Raw genomic sequence first — 19,164 nt, 5'->3', positions numbered from 1 at the left:
ATCTAGTTCAAACCTGGCCCCCTGCACTGACAGCGCAGAGCCTGTCACTAGACCACCAGGGAAATCCCTGTGTATTGCTTTTTAAAAGCTTAGCGCTATTGCACACTTAATAGACTATAGTGTAAGCATAACTTTTATATGCACTGATAAACCAAAAACGATTCATGTGACTCACTTTATTGCAATATTTGCTTTATTGTGCTTCTAGAACCAAACCTACAATATCTCCAAGATATCTCTATGTATACACCACTATTTCTTATTCCATTTATCTGTCAATGGACACCTAAGTTGTTTCTATATCTTGGTTACTGTAAATAGTGCTGTAATGAGCATGAGAATATAGATGTTTCTTTGGGGCATGTAGCTGAGCCAAAAATCATATAACAGCCCTTGGGACATTGGTGCTCAATGATTATTAGCCATTACTGTTAACTATTTATTCATAGAATGGCCATATAATTTATCATCCATGTTGGAACATCTCTGGAGGTTGAAAGGGGGCACTATGAATAATTATGCAGGAACAACAGAAATTAACAAGGACTGTCCCATGGCAAACAGAAATGTATCCTTTTTACTGAGCCATAAGAAAAGCACCCTGGTATCATCTTGGGATTCTTAGACTATTTCTAAGTAGCGAGTTTATCCCATTTACCTTTCTCCAAGTCTTTGACTCACTAAAAAGACAGCACTTCTCTGAGACGAATTTTGGCGCTCTTTCATTTTCCTTACTTTTCAGGAGCTTGGTGTCTATTGCCATTTATAGCTTCTCTTCTGAAAATGAAAGTTGCTCAGTTGTATCGGACTCTTTGCAACCCCATTGACTATACAGTCCATGGAATTCTCCAGGCCAGAATACTGGAGTGAGTAGCCTTTCCCTTCTCTAGGGGAATCTTTCCAACCCAGGGACGGAACCCAGGTCTCCCACATTATAGGTGGATTCTTTACTAGTTGAGCCACAGGGAAGCCCTCTCTTCTCTATATCTTTAATAATTGATAATGCTGTCCACATTTTCTTTATAATTGTTGTCCTTGAGTTGCTCAGTCACGTCCAACTTTTTGTGACCTCATGGACTGCAGTGTGCCAGGCTTCCCTGTCCTTCACCATCTCCCAGGGTATGCTCATGTCCATTGAGTCAGTGATGCCATCAATCCATCTCATCCTCTGTTGCCCCCTTCTCCTCCTGCCTTCAATCTTTCCCAGCATCAAGGTCTTTTCCAATGTGTTGGCTCTTCACAGCAGGTGGCCAAAGTATTGGAACTTCAGCATCAGTCCTTCCAATAAATATTTAGAGTTGGTTTCCTTTAGAATTGACTGGTTTTATAGTAGTGTATATATTTCAAGCCCGATCTCCCAATTTTCCCCATATGTACAGTACTATATATAAAATTAAATTTGTCTCATATATATACACTTGCTGTTCAGTTGCTAAGTAGTATCTGACTGTTTGTGACCCCATGGACTATAGCATGCCAGGCTCCTCTGTCCTCCTCTATCTCCTGGAGTTTTCTCAAATTCATGTCATTTGAGTAGGTGGTGATGCTATCTAACCATCTCATCCTCTGCTGCCCTCTTCTCATATTGCCTTACATCTTTCCCAGCATCAGGGTCTTTTCCAATGAGTTGGCTCTTTACATCAGGTGGCCAAAGTATTACAGCTTCAGCCTAAAATAGGTAACTATTGAAAACCTACTTTATAGCACCAGGAACTCTACTCAATGATATGTAGTGACCTAAATGGGAAGGGAATCTAAAAAAAGAGGGGCTATATATATAATTGATTCACTTTGCAGATTCAATGTATAGCAGAAACTAACACATTGTAAAGCAACCATTGTTGTTGTTGTTCAGTCACTTAGTTGTGTCCAACTCTTTGTGACCGCAGCACTCTAGGCTTCTTTGTCCTTCACCATCTCCTGGAGTTTGCTCAAACTCACGTCTATTGAGTCAGTGATGCCTTCCAACCATCTGATCCTCTATCATCCCCTTTTCCTCCTGCCTTCAGTATTTCCCAGCATCAAAAAGCAACCATACTCTGATTAAAAAAAAAAAAATTAAAACCAGTGAATTTAGGAAAAAAAAACTCACAGTCAAATCCTAAATAAGTTTATTCTTGCACATTTTTCTTCTTTCTTCAAAAATAACTTTCAAAGATATCAGAAGGGCAAAATAATACAACTTGCATTTGTGGTGTCCCCTCCATCTGCTATGCCCAGGATAGTCCTCAGATGGCTCACCAGAGGAGGAGTGGGAGAGTATGAAGTGCAGACAGCATGTGTGCACAGGCTCCATGCAGAGCTTTCTGAATCCTGTTAGAACCTTTCCCCATTTTAAAGGTGAATCAATCAGTGAGGAGTGTGGGCTGGAATTAGACATGTCCCAATTGATCTTCAACTTTACCTCTATGATGCTGTCTTTTATTATTAATAACTAATGCTGGCTTACCTGCTTATCTTCTGTATGAGTTTGAAATTTTTGGAGAAGGGGCTGAATAATCAATATCTAATCCATTATGAGGTGCTAGTATAGAACCCTCAGCACTTTCTCCAAATTGAGCAGAAATTCCTAGTGAGCTTCAGGATTAAATTTGACTATTTGGAGCTAGAATCCACACATATTTTCTTAGAACAGCCTAGATCATAATGTAATTAGTTAGAGATGCCTAGAGCCTGGTCCAAGATAGTGAAGAACAAGGAAGCCGGGTGTGCTGCAGTCCTTGGGGTCGCAAAGAGTCGGATATGACTTAGCAACTGAACAACAACAGAAGATCCTGGTCCACATGAGTAGATTAATAAATACATATTGTTACACAGAAATTCCTGATTAACCTGTTGGTGGCTTTCCAGGTGGCACTAGTGGTAAGGAACCTGCTTGCTAATGCAGGAGATTTAAGAGCTATGGTTTCAGTCCCTGTTTCAGGAAGATTCCCTAGAGGAGGAAAAGGCACCCCACTCCAGTTTCCTTGCCTGGACAATTCCGTGGACAGAGGAGCCTGGTGGGCTACAGTCCATGGGGTTGCAAAAAGAGTCGACATGACTGAGCACGCACACACTGTGGTTGATGTATGCTTTGGTCCTCCTAAATGTTTTTTAAAGTGTTGACTAAGGATATTCTGCATTATAGTTGTCTGGGTAGGTTTTTTCCTACCTTATCACAAGACAGAAGAATCAGAATAACCAGAGATTAGTCCTGGAATTCTGCATTTTATCAAGACCCTCATGAAATTCTTATGCTAAATAGTGTTGAGAACCAACCCAATAAGATGGTAATTTCCTCATACTTAAAAAATACACTGAATGACATCACTATTAATGGTAATAATAATAATGTCTAAATTTTATTGAGTACTTGTTAGGTACTTAGTAATGGTAGTAAGATCTGTTACTATACTGTAATTTCACTGGTGTAATATTATGAGGATTAGAAATTGACGGACTTGACTGAAAGACACTACACAGCAATGAAGTACAGTTATCCCTTTATGTCCATGATATTGTAGAGTGATTTAGTAGCAGAATTGAAAACTGAATCCAGGAAATTATTTTTCTTCCACCAAGGCTTAATAGAATGACTTCCATGAATACAGATAAAACGTGATATTTAATACCCAGCTCCCATTATTTCATTTTTAACTGCTTTCTCCTCATTTTATGGGTCTTTCTCATACAAATGGCCAATTACTCCATGGCTTCTCATCCTTTTGTATTTCCCATGGAGAAGAAATGTATTTGCATGGTTTTAAAAAAAACTCAATTTTTTGTCATCAACATACTCTCATCACTGCCACTTGCATGGCACAGAGGCCTTATTCGATCATTAAAGTGTGAACCTTCCAATTCATTATTGTCTGATCATAGTGAACAATTCATGAATGTGTGAACCAACCTAGACAGCATATTAGAAAGCAGAGATATTACTTTTCTGACAAAGGTCTAATCAAAGCTATGGTTTTTCCAGTAGTCATGTATGGATGTGACAGTTGGACTATAAAAAAATTGAGTACCAAAGAACTGATGCTTTAGAACTGTGGTGTTAGAGAAGACTCCTGAGAGGCCCTTGGACTGCAAGATCAAACCAGTCAATCCTAAAGGAAATCAGTCCTGAATATTCATTGGAAAGACTGATGCTGAAGCCAAAACTCCAATACTTTGGCCACCTGATGAGAAGAACTGACTCACTGGAAAAGACCCTGATGCTGGGAAAGACTGAAGGCAGGAGGGGAAGGGAACAGCAGAGGATGAGATGGTTGGATGGCATCACGGAATCAATGGACATGAGTTTGAGCAAGCTCAGGGTGTTGGTGATGGACAGGAAGCCTGGTGCTCTGCAGTAGATGGAGTCGCAAGTGTTGGACGTACCTGAGCGACTGAACTGACTGATTGAACCTTCCAAAGGTAATGAACCAACCAACTCACGATGGTGAAACTATCGAAGAGCTAGAACGTTGACAATAGATTTAATTTACTTAAATGTTCTTCCCTTTATGTATTTCCATAACTTAATTTGTCTCTCTTATTTTTGTCAACTTTTATCCTAAATTTATATGCCTAAATAAGAAATTATTTAATTTTAACTATTTAAAAATCCAACAAAATTATTACAGACTCATAAAATATCTTATTTAATTAATATTAATGTACCGTGTTTCATCCCTGTTATTGTGGGTGCCTTAGTTTTCTTTTCACTGCAGGATTAAACTGCATTATTGGAGTATATGAAAATTTTAATTTCATTCTTTCTGCAATAGGCATCTTTTTAATATTTATAGTTTTTCTCTATTACATACATTGTTTCCATAAATATACATGCATTTATCTCCTGTTATGCATGTGCACCAGAGTTTCTCAGGAACAGAAGTTCTGGGTCATAGTATATACATATATTCAAATTTATCTAAAAATACCACACTACTTTCTGCCAGCAATGTGTAAAAGACCTTGTTTATTTCATCTATTTATCTTAGTAATGTCTGATTTTAATTAGAGACTCTCTAATCTCTCTCAAAATGGTACAAGAAAATTGAAAAACTTTTCCTCTAGTCATTCTCTCTATATTACATATTGTTATTATCTATATTTTTAATAATTTTCTCTTAAAGATATCTCTTGTATGCTGCTAATTCATAGTGGCAGTACAAGGTACAAATGAAGAGCATAGATTCCCTAGGTTCAAATTCTGGATCTTCTATTTGCCAGTTATGACTTCTTAGGCAAGTTGCTTATTCTACTTCGGCCTGGTTTTTCAATCTGTTAGTAAGTATATTATACTAACTATCCCATAGATTTGTTATGAGAATTAAACTAATTAATATATGTAAAACACATTAAAGAATTTGCTGTACATAGAAATACATTAGCTGTCACTTTTTTAATATTTGATTTGCTCCTAAATTTTTATCCTCAGATTAGTAATTATTGTTAGTTTTTGAACAATTAATGCTTGATTAGATTTATTCATGCTTGTTAATTTCTTTGCCTATCTCTGCTTTTTGCATCCGACAACTTCCTTTATTAACATAAATTTCTAACTTCCTGAATTATGTCTTCTAATCATTTCTTTAATAAGTATGTATGAGTGATGTTTTTAAAAATCTGAAAAAAATATTTTGTCTTTACTTCTGAATTGTAGTTTAGCTAAGCATAGAATTTTAGATTGAATATTTTAACTTAGCATTCAGAAGATTCATTGTCTTCTTCCTCTATTACTGCTACTGAGCAGTATTCTAACAGTCTGTTTTTGTTTGCCTGCAGATAACTTGTCTTTTTTCTTTGGGTGCTTAAAAAGGTGTTTTCTTGATTTTAGTGTCTGGTTATTTCAAAATATTATGTTTATATATATATATACATATTATATATATATATTATACATATATATACACATATTTAAATATCAGACTCCATGTTTTCCATTAATTTTGGGTTATTTTATGTCATTATGTCCCCCCTTTCCACAAACTAGTTTATCATATATTTCCTATAACATAACAAAGCATATATTTGAATAATGTTAGTAGCTGAGGAAACTGAAACCCAGAAATAAATGCTTTTTCTAACAGCAGAACTAATTTAAAAACAGGATTATTTAACATTAATCAATAAGTGAGTAACTTAGTAATCATGATAATGATAATTATTATCATCGTAGAAATGAACTCATTTTCTTCTGAGCCAAAAAAATCCATGATTTAGTTTTATGTTATAAAATGACAAGCCAAAAAGAAAAAGTATTTGAAAGGGAGATTATCCTGAAAAAATAGATCTATTGAATGTTGTAAACAATTTTACTGTTTCTGATGTCAGCATGCTGGAGTTATCTAGGGGAGAGATTTATTCCAGTGGCAGGTTGTGGGGAGGTTTTATAAGGTCCTAGGAGGGAAGTCCAGGCTTCCCTGGTAGCTCAGGTGGTAAAAATTCTGCCTATAATGAAGGAGACCCCAGTTCAATTCCTGGGTTGGGAAGAACCCCCGGAGATGGCTTGATGGCTCACACAATAAAGAATTTGCCTGCAATGCGGGAGACCTGAGTTTAATCCCTGCGTTGGGAAGATCCCCTGGAGAAGCACATGGCAACCTATTCCAGTATTCTTACCCAGAGAATCCCCATGGACAGAGGAGGCTGATGGACTACAGTCCTTGGGGTCGCACAGTCAGATATGACTGAGAGACTAAGCACGCACTGCATGCAGGGGCAGCTGCTCTAAGTTTTGTGTCTGAAGACTCTGGCTAGAGTTTTTTTGATGTTAGCTAATGATTTGACGTTAGGCATTCCAATGATTGTCCTCTACAATAAGCTGAATGATGGTTCCCCAAAAGACATATCCATATTCTAATCCCCAGAACCTGTCAATATTACCTGTTATGGCAAAAGACATAATTAAGAATTTTGAAGGTAGGAGCTAAGCCTAGATGATCCCGGTGAGCTCTAAATGCAGTTACATTAGTGATTAGTGTAACTAAGAGGCAGAAGACATTTTGAGCTAAGAGGGTAAGGCAGGGTGACTATGGAGTGATGTGGTCATAAACCAAGGAATGCCTGGATTCACCAGAAAGAAGAATAAATTTTCCCTTGGGGTCTTCAAAGGGAGAATGGCCCTGGAAGACACCTTGATTTCATAATTGTGACCTTCAGAACTGTGAGAGAATACATTTCTATCATTCTGTCATTTGAAGCCACCAAGTTTGAAGCAATGTGTATGGCAGCCATAGGAAACCAATATATCCCCTCTCTGAGACACTACGTATTAAATATTCTGGGCCTGGGGTTTGGCTATGGATTGAATATTTCTGCTTCTCCTCCCCACCCCATTCATATATTGTGACCCTAACCCTCATTGTGGAGATTGAACCTTTGGGAGGTGATTATGTTATGAGGGTGGACTCCTCATGCATGGATTCATCCACTTATGAGATCCCAGAAAGCTCCCTTGTCTCTTCTGCCATGTGGGGTTACAGAGACAAGACAGCCATGTATGAATCAGGTAGTGGCCCTCACTGGAAACTAGATCTGATAACACCATCATCTTGGACTTCCCTTCCTCTAGAACCATGAGAAATAAAAGTTTCCTTAAGCTATCCAGCCTATGTTTTTGTTATGGTAGCCTGCATGGAGTACTTATTTATTCTGTATTTTCCAATGTTTCACCATTACTCCTGGTATTACTGCTGCAGCTTGGCACTGCTGAGCTTAGAGAAGGGGGTACAATATCAAATGGGGGGAATCCTCAACCAGGGAGCTTGACAGTAGGTCTGATATGAGGAGAGTAGGTTGGTGTACATTGAGGTGTCTCTCACCCACATTCATACAAGGACAAAAAGGGTATTCCATTGAGCAGCTATACATTGTGTTTAAAAGATGAGCAAAGATGAGCTGGTTTTAGAACTAGAAAGGGTAGGATTATAGGTAAGAGGAATGCAACATAGGTCAGTAGAGACATATCTTGTTCTGTAGTTTGTACAAGGTCTTCGCTGCTTTTAATTGACTCAGTCTTGTGTTTGGAGACTGATATATCAGAGTGTACCTGCAAGGCACTTCTCAGACTCTCACAGTTATATCAGAGGAGAAAAAAAATGTCAGCTTCCTAAACTGGGGAGGTGGATTTATGAGTGTTATTGTGTGGTTTTTGTGTCATATAAATTTTATAAATAATCATATATGTCTTCTGATTATATATTTTAAAAATATTTTCTACTAGCCAAGGAGTTATAATAAAAATTGACAATAATTACTATTCCTTTAAAAAAAATAGCCCTTGCCTTTAACTAGACTGCTCTGTATGCAGCATCATTTGCATGGTGCTTGAGCAAGTTTAAATGAATAATGTTGAATAACAATATCCTCCATCCTCCATCACTGCAGACCCCAGATGTGGACTGACACTTTTACTTCAGTCTCTGATGTTGGAAGATCTCCCTGGCTCACCTCTGCAGTTATTAGGACAAGATCCCAGACTGACTTAAAACGAGCATCATGCAGAACTATCCACAAACCATGAGCATGATTTATCTACCTATGCAAGATGGTTTCATGGAGAGGCTGCACTGATTTTGTAGAAGGGTAGTATTGTATCTTGATCATGACACATGCAGTGAGCCACTCTGGAGTAAATGCACATGATTAAATATAACTCTAGTCATCACACAAAGTATGAAATAAAACTAACAAAAACTATAGCATATACATAACTATTCATTTTGACAGCATTTTCAAAGATCTATGTCAAGGGGCTCAGAATGTTTTCAGAGTGAAAAAGATATAAACTACTAAGGTGTATGCCAGGATTTTGGGCACAACCTGTTGAACACTGGCATTTTGCTCTGAGATGTGACTAAGAAGACTCAGTATAGAATTATATGGATTCTGCATATCTTTCATAGGGAAATTTGTGGATTGAGGCATCATTTTGGTGAGACATATCAAACTGTTACTAGAGAAATCAGTTCATCCCACTCTTACTATTCAAATCTTTTCCAGTATCCCCACTGAGTGATGATCCACTCTCTGTATGCATTGCCCATCTTCACAGTAGAGCTCTCAGCATTCATATTTCCATTAGTGGAGAGCTTGATGCCTCTGCTTTCAGTGAAGTAAGTCTTTTGATACATCATCTCACAGCTTTTGAGAACCAAGGGCACATCTTAGCTGTGTCCTCTGCTTGGGGACTCACAAGGCAGTAAACGAGGTGTTGTCCAAATGATATTCCTTTCTGGAGTGTGGGGTTCCTTTGCAAACTTATATGATTGTTTTCAGAATCAGTTTCTCATGACTGTGGGCGGAGGTTCTTGTTTCCTTACTGACTGTTGTCAGTGACTGTCAGTTAGAGGTCACACAATGATCTTTGCTGCAGGTTTTATCACAGCATGGCAGTTTACTTTCCCAGATATTTTTTTTTAGACAGTGCCTCTCCATCATTCTCTTGCCTTTCTTTTTTTTTGGTAGCACCTTTTAGGTGTATATTGAATTTTTTTATTGTGTTCTCCTTGTCTTTTAATTTTGTTCTATCCCTTTTTATCTCTGGTCTTCATTCTGGACAATTTTTCCTTATCTATTTCACAGGTAACTAATTCTGCCTTAGCTATATTTAATCAGTTTTTTTTTTTGTTAACCTATCCACCAAATTTTTAATTTAAATGCCTATATTTTCCATTTACAAATATATTCTCCATTTGTTTTAAAAAGATCTATTATTTTTTCTTATGCCCCATTCTTTTTTTTTAAATTTCCCCTACATATTTATATATTTCTTACCTATAAGTATGCTTGTTAGTTTCTCCTTCTATGATTATACATAATTTTAGACTTAGTTTTTAGGACAAGTAAATGTTAGTTATAAGGTCATTAAATTGTTTCCTACTTTATTTTTTTTTTTTTTCTTTTCTTTTTTTTTTTTTTTTTATTCTTCCAATTTTATTTTATTTTTAAACTTTACATAATTGTATTAGTTTTGCCAAATTTCAAAATGAATCCGCCACAGGTATACATGTGTTCCCCATCCCGAACCCTCCTCCCTCCTCCCTCCCCATACCATCCCTCTGGGCCGTCCCAGTGCACCAGCCCCAAGCATCCAGCATCATGCATCGAACCTGGACTGGCAACTCGTTTCCTACATGATATTTTACATGTTTCACTGCCATTCTCCCACATCTTCCCACCCTCTCCCTCTCCCACAGAGTCCATAAGACTGTTCTATACATCAGTGTCTCTTTTGCTGTCTCGTACACCGGGTTATTGTTACCATCTTTCTAAATTCCATATATATGCGTTAGTATACTGTATTTATGTTTTTCCTTCTGGCTTACTTCACTCTGTATAATAGGCTCCAGTTTCATCCACCTCATTAGAACTGATTCAAATGTATTCTTTTTAATGGCTGAGTAATACTCCATTGTGTATATGTACCACAGCTTTCTTATCCATTCATCTGCTGATGGACATCTAGGTTGCTTCCACGTCTTGGCTATTATAAACAGTGCTGCGATGAACATTGGGGTACACGTGTCTCTTTCCCTTCTGGTTTCCTCAGTGTGTATGCCCAGCAGTGGGATTGCTGGATCATAAGGCAGTTCTATTTCCAGTTTTTTAAGGAATCTCCACACTGTTCTCCATAGTGGCTGTACTAGTTTGCATTCCCACCAACAGTGTAAGAGGGTTCCCTTTTCTCCACACCCTCTCCAGCATTTATTATTTGTAGACTTTTGGATCGCAGCCATTCTGACTGGTGTGAAATGGTACCTCATAGTGGTTTTGATTTGCATTTCTCTGATAATGAGTGATGTTGAGCATCTTTTCATGTGTTTGTTAGCCATCTGTATGTCTTTTTTGGAGAAATGTCTATTTAGTTCTTTGGCCCATTTTTTGATTGGGTCGTTTATTTTTCTGGAGTTGAGCTGTAGGAGTTGCTTGTATATTTTTGAGATTAGTTGTTTGTCGGTTGCTTCATTTGCTATTATTTTCTCCCATTCTGAAGACTGTCTTTTCACCTTGCTAATAGTTTCCTTTGATGTGCAGAAGCTTTTAAGGTTAATTAGGTCCCATTTGTTTATTTTTGCTTTTATTTCCAATATTCTGGGAGGTGGGTCATAGAGGATCCTGCTGTGATGTATGTCGGAGAGTGTTTTGCCTATGTTCTCCTCTAGGAGTTTTATAGTTTCTGGTCTTACGTTTAGATCTTTAATCCATTTTGAGTTTATTTTTGTGTATGGTGTTAGAAAGTGGTCCAGTTTCATTCTTTTACAAGTGGTTGACCAGATTTCCCAGCACCACTTGTTAAAGAGATTGTCTTTAATCCATTGTATATTCTTGCCTCCTTTGTCGAAGATAAGGTGTCCATATGTGCGTGGATTTATCTCTGGGCTTTCTATTTTATTCCATTGATCAATATTTCTGTCTTTGTGCCAGTACCATACTGTCTTGATAACTGTGGCTTTGTAGTAGAGCCTGAAGTCAGGTAAGTTGATTCCTCCAGTTCCATTCTTCTTTCTCAAGATCGCTTTGGCTATTCGAGGTTTTTTGTATTTCCATACAAATTGTGAAATTATTTGTTCTAGCTCTGTGAAGAATACTGTTGGTAGCTTGATAGGGATTGCGTTGAATCTATAAATTGCTTTGGGTAGTATACTCATTTTCACTATATTGATTCTTCCAATCCATGAACATGGTATATTTCTCCATCTATTAGTGTCCTCTTTGATTTCTTTCACCAGTGTTTTATAGTTTTCTATATATAGGTCTTTAGTTTCTTTAGGTAGATATATTCCTAAGTATTTTATTCTTTCCGTTGCAATGGTGAATGGAATTGTTTCCTTAATATCTCTTTCTGTTTTCTCATTATTAGTGTATAGGAATGCAAGGGATTTCTGTGTGTTGATTTTATATCCTGCAACTTTACTGTAGTCATTGATTATTTCTAGTAATTTTCTGGTGGACTCTTTAGGGTTTTCTATGTAGAGGATCATGTCATCTGCATATAGTGAGAGTTTTACTTCTTCTTTTCCAATTTGGATTCCTTTTATTTCTTTTTCTGCTCTGATTGCTGTGGCCAAAACTTCCAAAACTATGTTGAATAGTAATGGTGAAAGTGGGCACCCTTGTCTTGTTCCTGACTTTAGAGGAAATGCTTTCAATTTTTCACCATTGAGGATAATGTTTGCAGTGGGTTTGTCATATATAGCTTTTATTATGTTGAGGTATGTTCCTTCTATTCCTGCTTTCTGGAGAGTTTTTATCATAAATGGATGTTGAATTTTGTCAAAGGCTTTCTCTGCATCTATTGAGATAATCATATGGTTTTTATTTTTCAATTTGTTAATGTGGTGTATTACATTGATTGATTTGCGGATATTGAAGAATCCTTGCATTCCTGGGATAAAGCCCACTTGATCATGGTGTATGATCTTTTTAATGTGTTGTTGGATTCTGATTGCTAGAATTTTGTTAAGGATTTTTGCATCTATGTTCATCAGTGATATTGGCCTGTAGTTTTCTTTTTTTGTGGGATCTTTGTCAGGTTTTGGTATTAGGGTGATGGTGGCCTCATAGAATGAGTTTGGAAGTTTACCTTCCTCTGCAATTTTCTGGAAGAGTTTGAGCAGGATAGGTGTTAGCTCTTCTCTAAATTTTTGGTAGAATTCAGCTGTGAAGCCGTCTGGACCGGGGCTTTTGTTTGCTGGAAGATTTTTGATTACAGTTTCAATTTCCATGCTTGTGATGGGTCTGTTAAGATTTTCTATTTCTTCCTGGTCGAGTTTTGGAAAGTTGTACTTTTCTAAGAATTTGTCCATTTCTTCCACGTTGTCCATTTTATTGGCATATAATTGTTGATAGTAGTCTCTTATGATCCTTTGTATTTCTGTGTTGTCTGTTGTGATCTCTCCATTTTCGTTTCTAATTTTGTTGATTTGATTTTTCTCCCTTTGTTTCTTGATGAGTCTGGCTAATGGTTTGTCAATTTTATTTATCCGTTCAAAGAACCAGCTTTTGGTTTTGTTGATTTTTGCTATGGTCTCTTTTGTTTCTTTTGCATTTATTTCTGCTCTAATTTTTAAGATTTCTTTCCTTCTACTAACCCTGGGGTTCTTCATTTCTTCCTTTTCTAGTTGCTTTAGGTGTAGAGTTAGGTTATTTATTTGACTTTTTTCTTGTTTCTTGAGGTGTGCCTGTATTGCTATGAACTTTCCCCTTAGGACTGCTTTTACCGTGTCCCACAGGTTTTGGGTTGTTGTGTTTTCATTTTCATTCGTTTCTATGCAAATTTTGATTTCTTTTTTGATTTCTTCTGTGATTTGTTGGTTATTCAGCAGCGTGTTGTTCAGCCTCCATATGTTGGAATTTTTAATAGTTTTTCTCCTGTAATTGAGATCTAATCTTACTGCATTGTGGTCAGAAAAAATGCTTGGAATGATTTCTATTTTTTTGAATTTACCAAGGCTAGCTTTATGGCCCAGGATGTGATCTATCCTGGAGAAGGTTCCATGTGCGCTTGAGAAAAAGGTGAAATTCATTGTTTTGGGATGAAATGTCCTATAGATATCAATTAGGTCTAACTGGTCTATTGTATCGTTTAAAGTTTGTGTTTCCTTGTTAATTTTCTGTTTAGTTGATCTATCCATAGGTGTAAGTGGGGTATTAAAGTCTCCCACTATTATTGTGTTATTGTTAATTTCTCCTTTCATACTTGTTAGCATTTGTCTTACGTACTGTGGTGCTCCCATGTTGGGTGCATATATGTTTATAATTGTTATATCTTCTTCTTGGATTGATCCTTTGATCATTATGTAGTGACCTTCTTTGTCTCTTTTCACCGCCTTTGTTTTAAAGTCTATTTTATCTGATATGAGTATTGCTACTCCTGCTTTCTTTTGGTCCCTATTTGCATGGAAAATCTTTTTCCAGCCCTTCACTTTCAGTCTGTATGTGTCCCCTGTTTTGAGGTGGGTCTCTTGTAGACAACATATGTAGGGGTCTTGTTTTTGTATCCATTCAGCCAGTCTTTGTCTTTTGGTTGGGGCATTCAACCCATTTACATTTAAGGTAATTACTGATAAGTATGTTCCCGTTGCCATTTACTTGATTGTTTGGGGTTCGAGTTTATACACCGTTTTTGTGTTTCCTGTCTAAGGAATATACTTTTGAGACAGGACATAAGTGTTACAGACACACATGGAAAAGCAATACATGATCATAGTTGAAAGCGAAGACAATCTAGTCAGAAAGTTTTTACGCCTGTCAGCTAATGCTGAAGTTGAGTATGACATGCTGCAAGGCTCAAAGGAATGGTAATTAATATTCCTCTCCTTCTTCCTCTCCCTCTCCTTCCACAGAATCCACACCAACCTCCTCATAATCCTTCTCAAGGGCAGCCATGTCCTCACGGGCCTCAGAAAACTCTCCTTCCTCCATGCCCTCACCCACGTACCAGTGAACAAAGGCACGCTTGGCATACATCAGGTCAAATTTGTGGTCCAGGCGAGCCCAGGCCTCAGCGATGGCTGTGGTGTTGCTCAGCATGCACACAGCTCGCTGTACTTTGGCCAGGTCGCCACCAGGTACCACAGTGGGAGGCTGGTAGTTAATGCCAACCTTGAAGCCAGTGGGGCACCAGTCCACAAACTGGATGCTGCGCTTGGTCTTGATGGTGGCAATGGCAGCATTGACATCTTTGGGAACCACGTCACCACGGTACAACAGGCAGCAGGCCATGTATTTCCCATGGCGAGGGTCACATTTCACCATCTGGTTGGCTGGCTCAAAGCAAGCATTGGTGATCTCTGCTACAGAAAGCTGTTCATGGTAGGCTTTCTCAGCAGAGATGACAGGGGCGTATGTGGCCAGAGGGAAGTGGATGCGGGGATAGGGCACCAGGTTGGTCTGGAACTCTGTCAGATCCACATTCAGGGCTCCATCAAACCTCAGGGAAGCAGTGATGGAGGACACTATCTGGCTAATAAGGCGGTTAAGATTTGTGTAGGTTGGGCGCTCAATGTCGAGGTTTCTACGACAGATGTCATAGATGGCCTCATTGTCTACCATGAAGGCACAATCAGAGTGCTCCAGGGTGGTGTGGGTGGTGAGGATGGAGTTGTAGGGCTCAACGACAGCTGTGGAAACCTGGGGGGCTGGGTAAATGGAGAACTCCAGCTTGGACTTCTTGCCATAATCGACAGAGAGGCGTTCCATCAGCAGGGAGGTGAACCCAGAACCAGTTCCCCCACCAAAGCTGTGGAAAACCAAGAAGCCTTGAAGACCTGTGCATTGGTCAGCCAGTTTCCGAATTCGGTCCAAGACGAGGTCAATGATCTCCTTGCCAATGGTGTAGTGACCCCGGGCATAGTTATTGGCAGCATCTTCTTTGCCTGTGATGAGCTGCTCAGGGTGGAAGAGCTGGCGGTAGGTGCCAGTGCGAACCTCATCAATGACTGTGGGTTCCAGGTCTACAAACACTGCCCTGGGCACATGCTTGCCAGCCCCTGTCTCACTGAAGAAGGTGTTGAAGGAGTCGTCTCCTCCCCCAATAGTCTTGTCACTTGGCATCTGGCCATCGGGCTGAATGCCGTGTTCCAGGCAGTAGAGCTCCCAGCAGGCATTGCCGATCTGGACACCAGCCTGGCCAACGTGGATGGAGATGCACTCACGCATGGTGGCTACGGGTCAGCAGGCGCAGGCAACAGGAGTAGACACGGGTCCCGGTTACTGTCCCCGACAAGCTAAGACTGTTTCCTACTTTAAAGCCCCAAACTAAAACTATTAAAGTAATAAATTTATCTTAAGTTAATGATTTATTTGAAATTGTATTTTATTTTGTCTAAATAAAAACAAACTTACTATCTTCTGTATTTTCAAAAGCTCCTCTTTTTCCTAGATTTCCTGTCTTGGTAAATGGCGATATTATGTACTCAGTAGCTCAGCTAGATATGTTTAAGTCATCCTTAACTCCTTTTCTATATTTCATGTGATGTCCTTTGTTCTCAACCTTTCCTGAATCCTTGTCTATAAAAGATAAAGGACAAGCTCTTCAGCATAGCTTGGAACGTCCTTCATAATATGGTCCCAAACATATTCCCAATTTGTTTTGTTAACACTAGCATGTCTATGACCTCATATGGTAAATATTCTATGGTAAATATACTGTTCTGTATATCCATCATGCTTTTGAGCATCACTGTCTTTACACTTGCTATTCTCTTTGACTGAGATATTTTCCTTTCTTTTCCAAGTAGTGAACTATTGTTTACCCCTTTTTTGACAATTTTTAAAAAATTGAAGTATAGTTGGTATACAATATGGGTCTTCCCAGGTGGAACTAGTTGTAAAGAACCCACCTGCCAATGCAGGAGGCGTAAGGGGTACGGGTTTGATCCCTGGGTCAGGAAGATCCCCTGGAGGAGGGCACAGGAACCCACTGCATTATTCTTGCCTGGAGAATCCCTTGGACAGAGCAACCTGGTGAGCTACAGTCCATGGGATTGCAAAAAGTTTGGACATGGCTGAAGCGACTTAGCATGCGTGCATGATGTACAGTGTAAGTTACAAAGGTACAATATAGTGACATAATTTTAAAAGGTTCTACTTCATTTGTAGTTATTATAGATACGTTGGCCATATTCCCTGAGTTGTATGATATATCCTTGTAGTTTATTTTATACATAATAGTTGTACCTCTTAATCCCCATATCTCTATATTGCCTCTTCCCCTTCTGTTCATTCTCTAAGATCCAGCTTAAAAAAAAGTATCTTGTGAAGCTTTCCCTAGTGCCTGTTCCATTCTGTACTCACATAGTACATATAAAGAACATCGTTTAACGTTGTATATTAGTTGTTAATTGTCTATTTCTTCCATTAAACTGCAACACCATCATATCTTACTTTATTCACCTCTGTATCTCAACTTATTCATTTAGGGCTCCCCTCATGGCTCAGATGGTAAAGAATCTGCCTGCAATTCAGGAGGCCCAGGTTCGATTCCAAAGTGGGGAAGATCCCTTGGCGAAAGAAATGCAATCCATCTAGTGTCCTTGCCTGGAGAATTCTAGGGACAGAGGAGCCTGGTAGGCTACAGTCCATGAGGTCGCAAAGAGTGGATGCAATTGAGTGACTTTCAATTTCACATAGTAGATACTCCATGAGTATTTTTATTAAATGAAAACAAAATGATAACATTTAAATTAGCCTATGTTGTGTCCAACTATTGTGACCTCATGGATTATAGCCTACCAGGCTCCTCTGCCCATGGGATTTCCTAGGCAAGAATACTGGATTGGGTTACCATTTTCTTTTCCAGAGGATCTTCATGACCCAGGGATCAAACCCATGTCTCCTGCATGGGCAGACTGATTCTTTACCACTGAGCCACCAGGAATGCCAATTCTACCAAGTATAAAGTACAATTAAATAGTTAATTTTATTCTGTACTCTGACACATTTCACAGAGATAAATCTCTTGAGGAAAATTGTTTGTAAATGAGATTGGAAATTGGACCATAACTCCGTATTTTCCAGGTTGCTAGATCTCTACTTTTGATAAATTCTCAATCATTCCTATCAGAGTTGTATCTGATCCATGACAAAATAAAAAATAATCTTTAAGCAAGTATTTAATGCACTGTGGGGTTTGCTATATTTAAAATAACCCTGCTATGAATCCCTTCATAAACTTCAAAATTATAATATGAATAATTACCTCAAATTGTAGCTTTAGAACTTTTTAGGCTGTGGGATATAATAGCAAAATGGGCTGTGTTTACTTTTTTTTTTCAGTCAGGACTGACTTGAAACAATTTTTTGCAATGATTGATATGTTGAGGACACTGAAACTCTATTCAGTACTTTAGGAATTTCTAACTTTATATCATAGAGTCTTTACTTATTGATAATAGTTTTTTTGTTTCTCACTGTTTTTCTTCTTGAGGGCAACTTATATTAAATTGGATGATTCAAAGTTCAGGTTGAAAAGTTTTGTACTTATGAAATATCTTCTCTTGTTTCAGTCTTATTTTCTTTCTTTTTCCCCCTCTCTTTTAATTCTCTTCCAGATTCAATACCAAATATGATGCCATTAAAGGGAGATTTTTTAAAACAGTTGTTAGAAAATCAAAGCAGGCAATTATGTTGGAATATTAACTTCTACTGACACTTAAAATGTGAAATACCCATGTGTCTTCATAGTCATTTGAAGAAAGAAATATTTGAATATCAAATGAAGGATGATTTAGTACATTTTACATCAATGCAATAAATGTCAATTAGCAGATAATACTTAAAATGACTTCAAAATATGAACGCTAACATTAGCTCTTGGAAACAACAGTAAAAGATGACTCATAAAATTAATCCTTAAGGTAACTGTTTTTAAGTAAGTTCTTCTATGTGTGTGAAAAATAGGGAACATTGCTTCCTAGCTAAAATTTAATAAAATGGTCAAAGGAAAGTCTTTTTGTGAAAGGGTAAACCCTTAGGTTGTTTAGGTTAAAAAAAAAATCAAGAAAATGAACTCATTGCTACTGCTGCTTCTTGTCAAAATTTCATGGAAATGAATATAGTTCTCTTATGCAAATAAACATGAGATGAATTGTAAGGTTCACTGTTCATTTCCTTGCTGTTGGACGTGCTGTTGTTGTTGTTGTTTTGTGCTGTAAATGATGCTAAAATAATGCAGACTAGAATATAATGAATTTTATGCCAAGTAGTCACAGAAGCAAGAAAACTTTCCCCTGTCATCCTATTTATGGAGGGATTTTTTTGAAGCTATTGATACAAAAAAGTCTGTAGAATTCATAATATTTGAATCAGTCTGCCAGGCAAAGTCTATGGTTTTGAGTATTACAGGCTCTAGTTTCTGTATCTGTGTTTATTTTGAAGATATTAGAAATTATAAAGAAGGGGTACTTTTTAGGTGAGCTAATACTAGTACTAGATTATATTTAGGGGTATTTGCGTAAACACAGATCTACTAATGAAATCCCAAGTGACTTATCACTCAGTAAACTCTGAATGCACTGCTTCAATATGTGAAACAAATGAAACAAAATTTATCTTTTTAAGTGGGGGAAGGCGTTTTTATTTCCACAAAGAATGAAACCTAAAATACTAAGCTTACTTGTCTCAAAAAGGTCTCAAAGCTCCAAATAGCCTTTAGTCAAAAGTAATTGTTCAATACATAACCATGCCTCT

At 37.9% G+C, this 19,164-nt stretch overlaps 1 protein-coding gene across 1 annotated transcript; it reads right to left on the bottom strand.

The window, feature by feature from the left end:
* Positions 1 to 14,121: 14,121 nt before the first annotated feature.
* On the bottom strand, positions 14,122 to 15,706 carry LOC113906854 (tubulin alpha-1B chain). The gene has a single exon (XM_027565591.1). The coding sequence runs from the start codon at positions 15,631 to 15,633 to the stop codon at positions 14,278 to 14,280; it is 1,356 nt and encodes a 451-aa protein (XP_027421392.1). The 5' UTR covers positions 15,634 to 15,706; the 3' UTR covers positions 14,122 to 14,277.
* Between the last annotated feature and the right edge of the window lie 3,458 nt (positions 15,707 to 19,164).

The sequence above is a fragment of the Bos indicus x Bos taurus genome, chromosome 1, assembly GCF_003369695.1.
Source record: "Bos indicus x Bos taurus breed Angus x Brahman F1 hybrid chromosome 1, Bos_hybrid_MaternalHap_v2.0, whole genome shotgun sequence".
Classification (NCBI taxonomy): domain Eukaryota; kingdom Metazoa; phylum Chordata; class Mammalia; order Artiodactyla; family Bovidae; genus Bos; species Bos indicus x Bos taurus.
The sequence above is the reverse complement of the archived record's forward strand: the minus strand, read 5'-3'. Positions and strand labels throughout refer to the sequence as shown.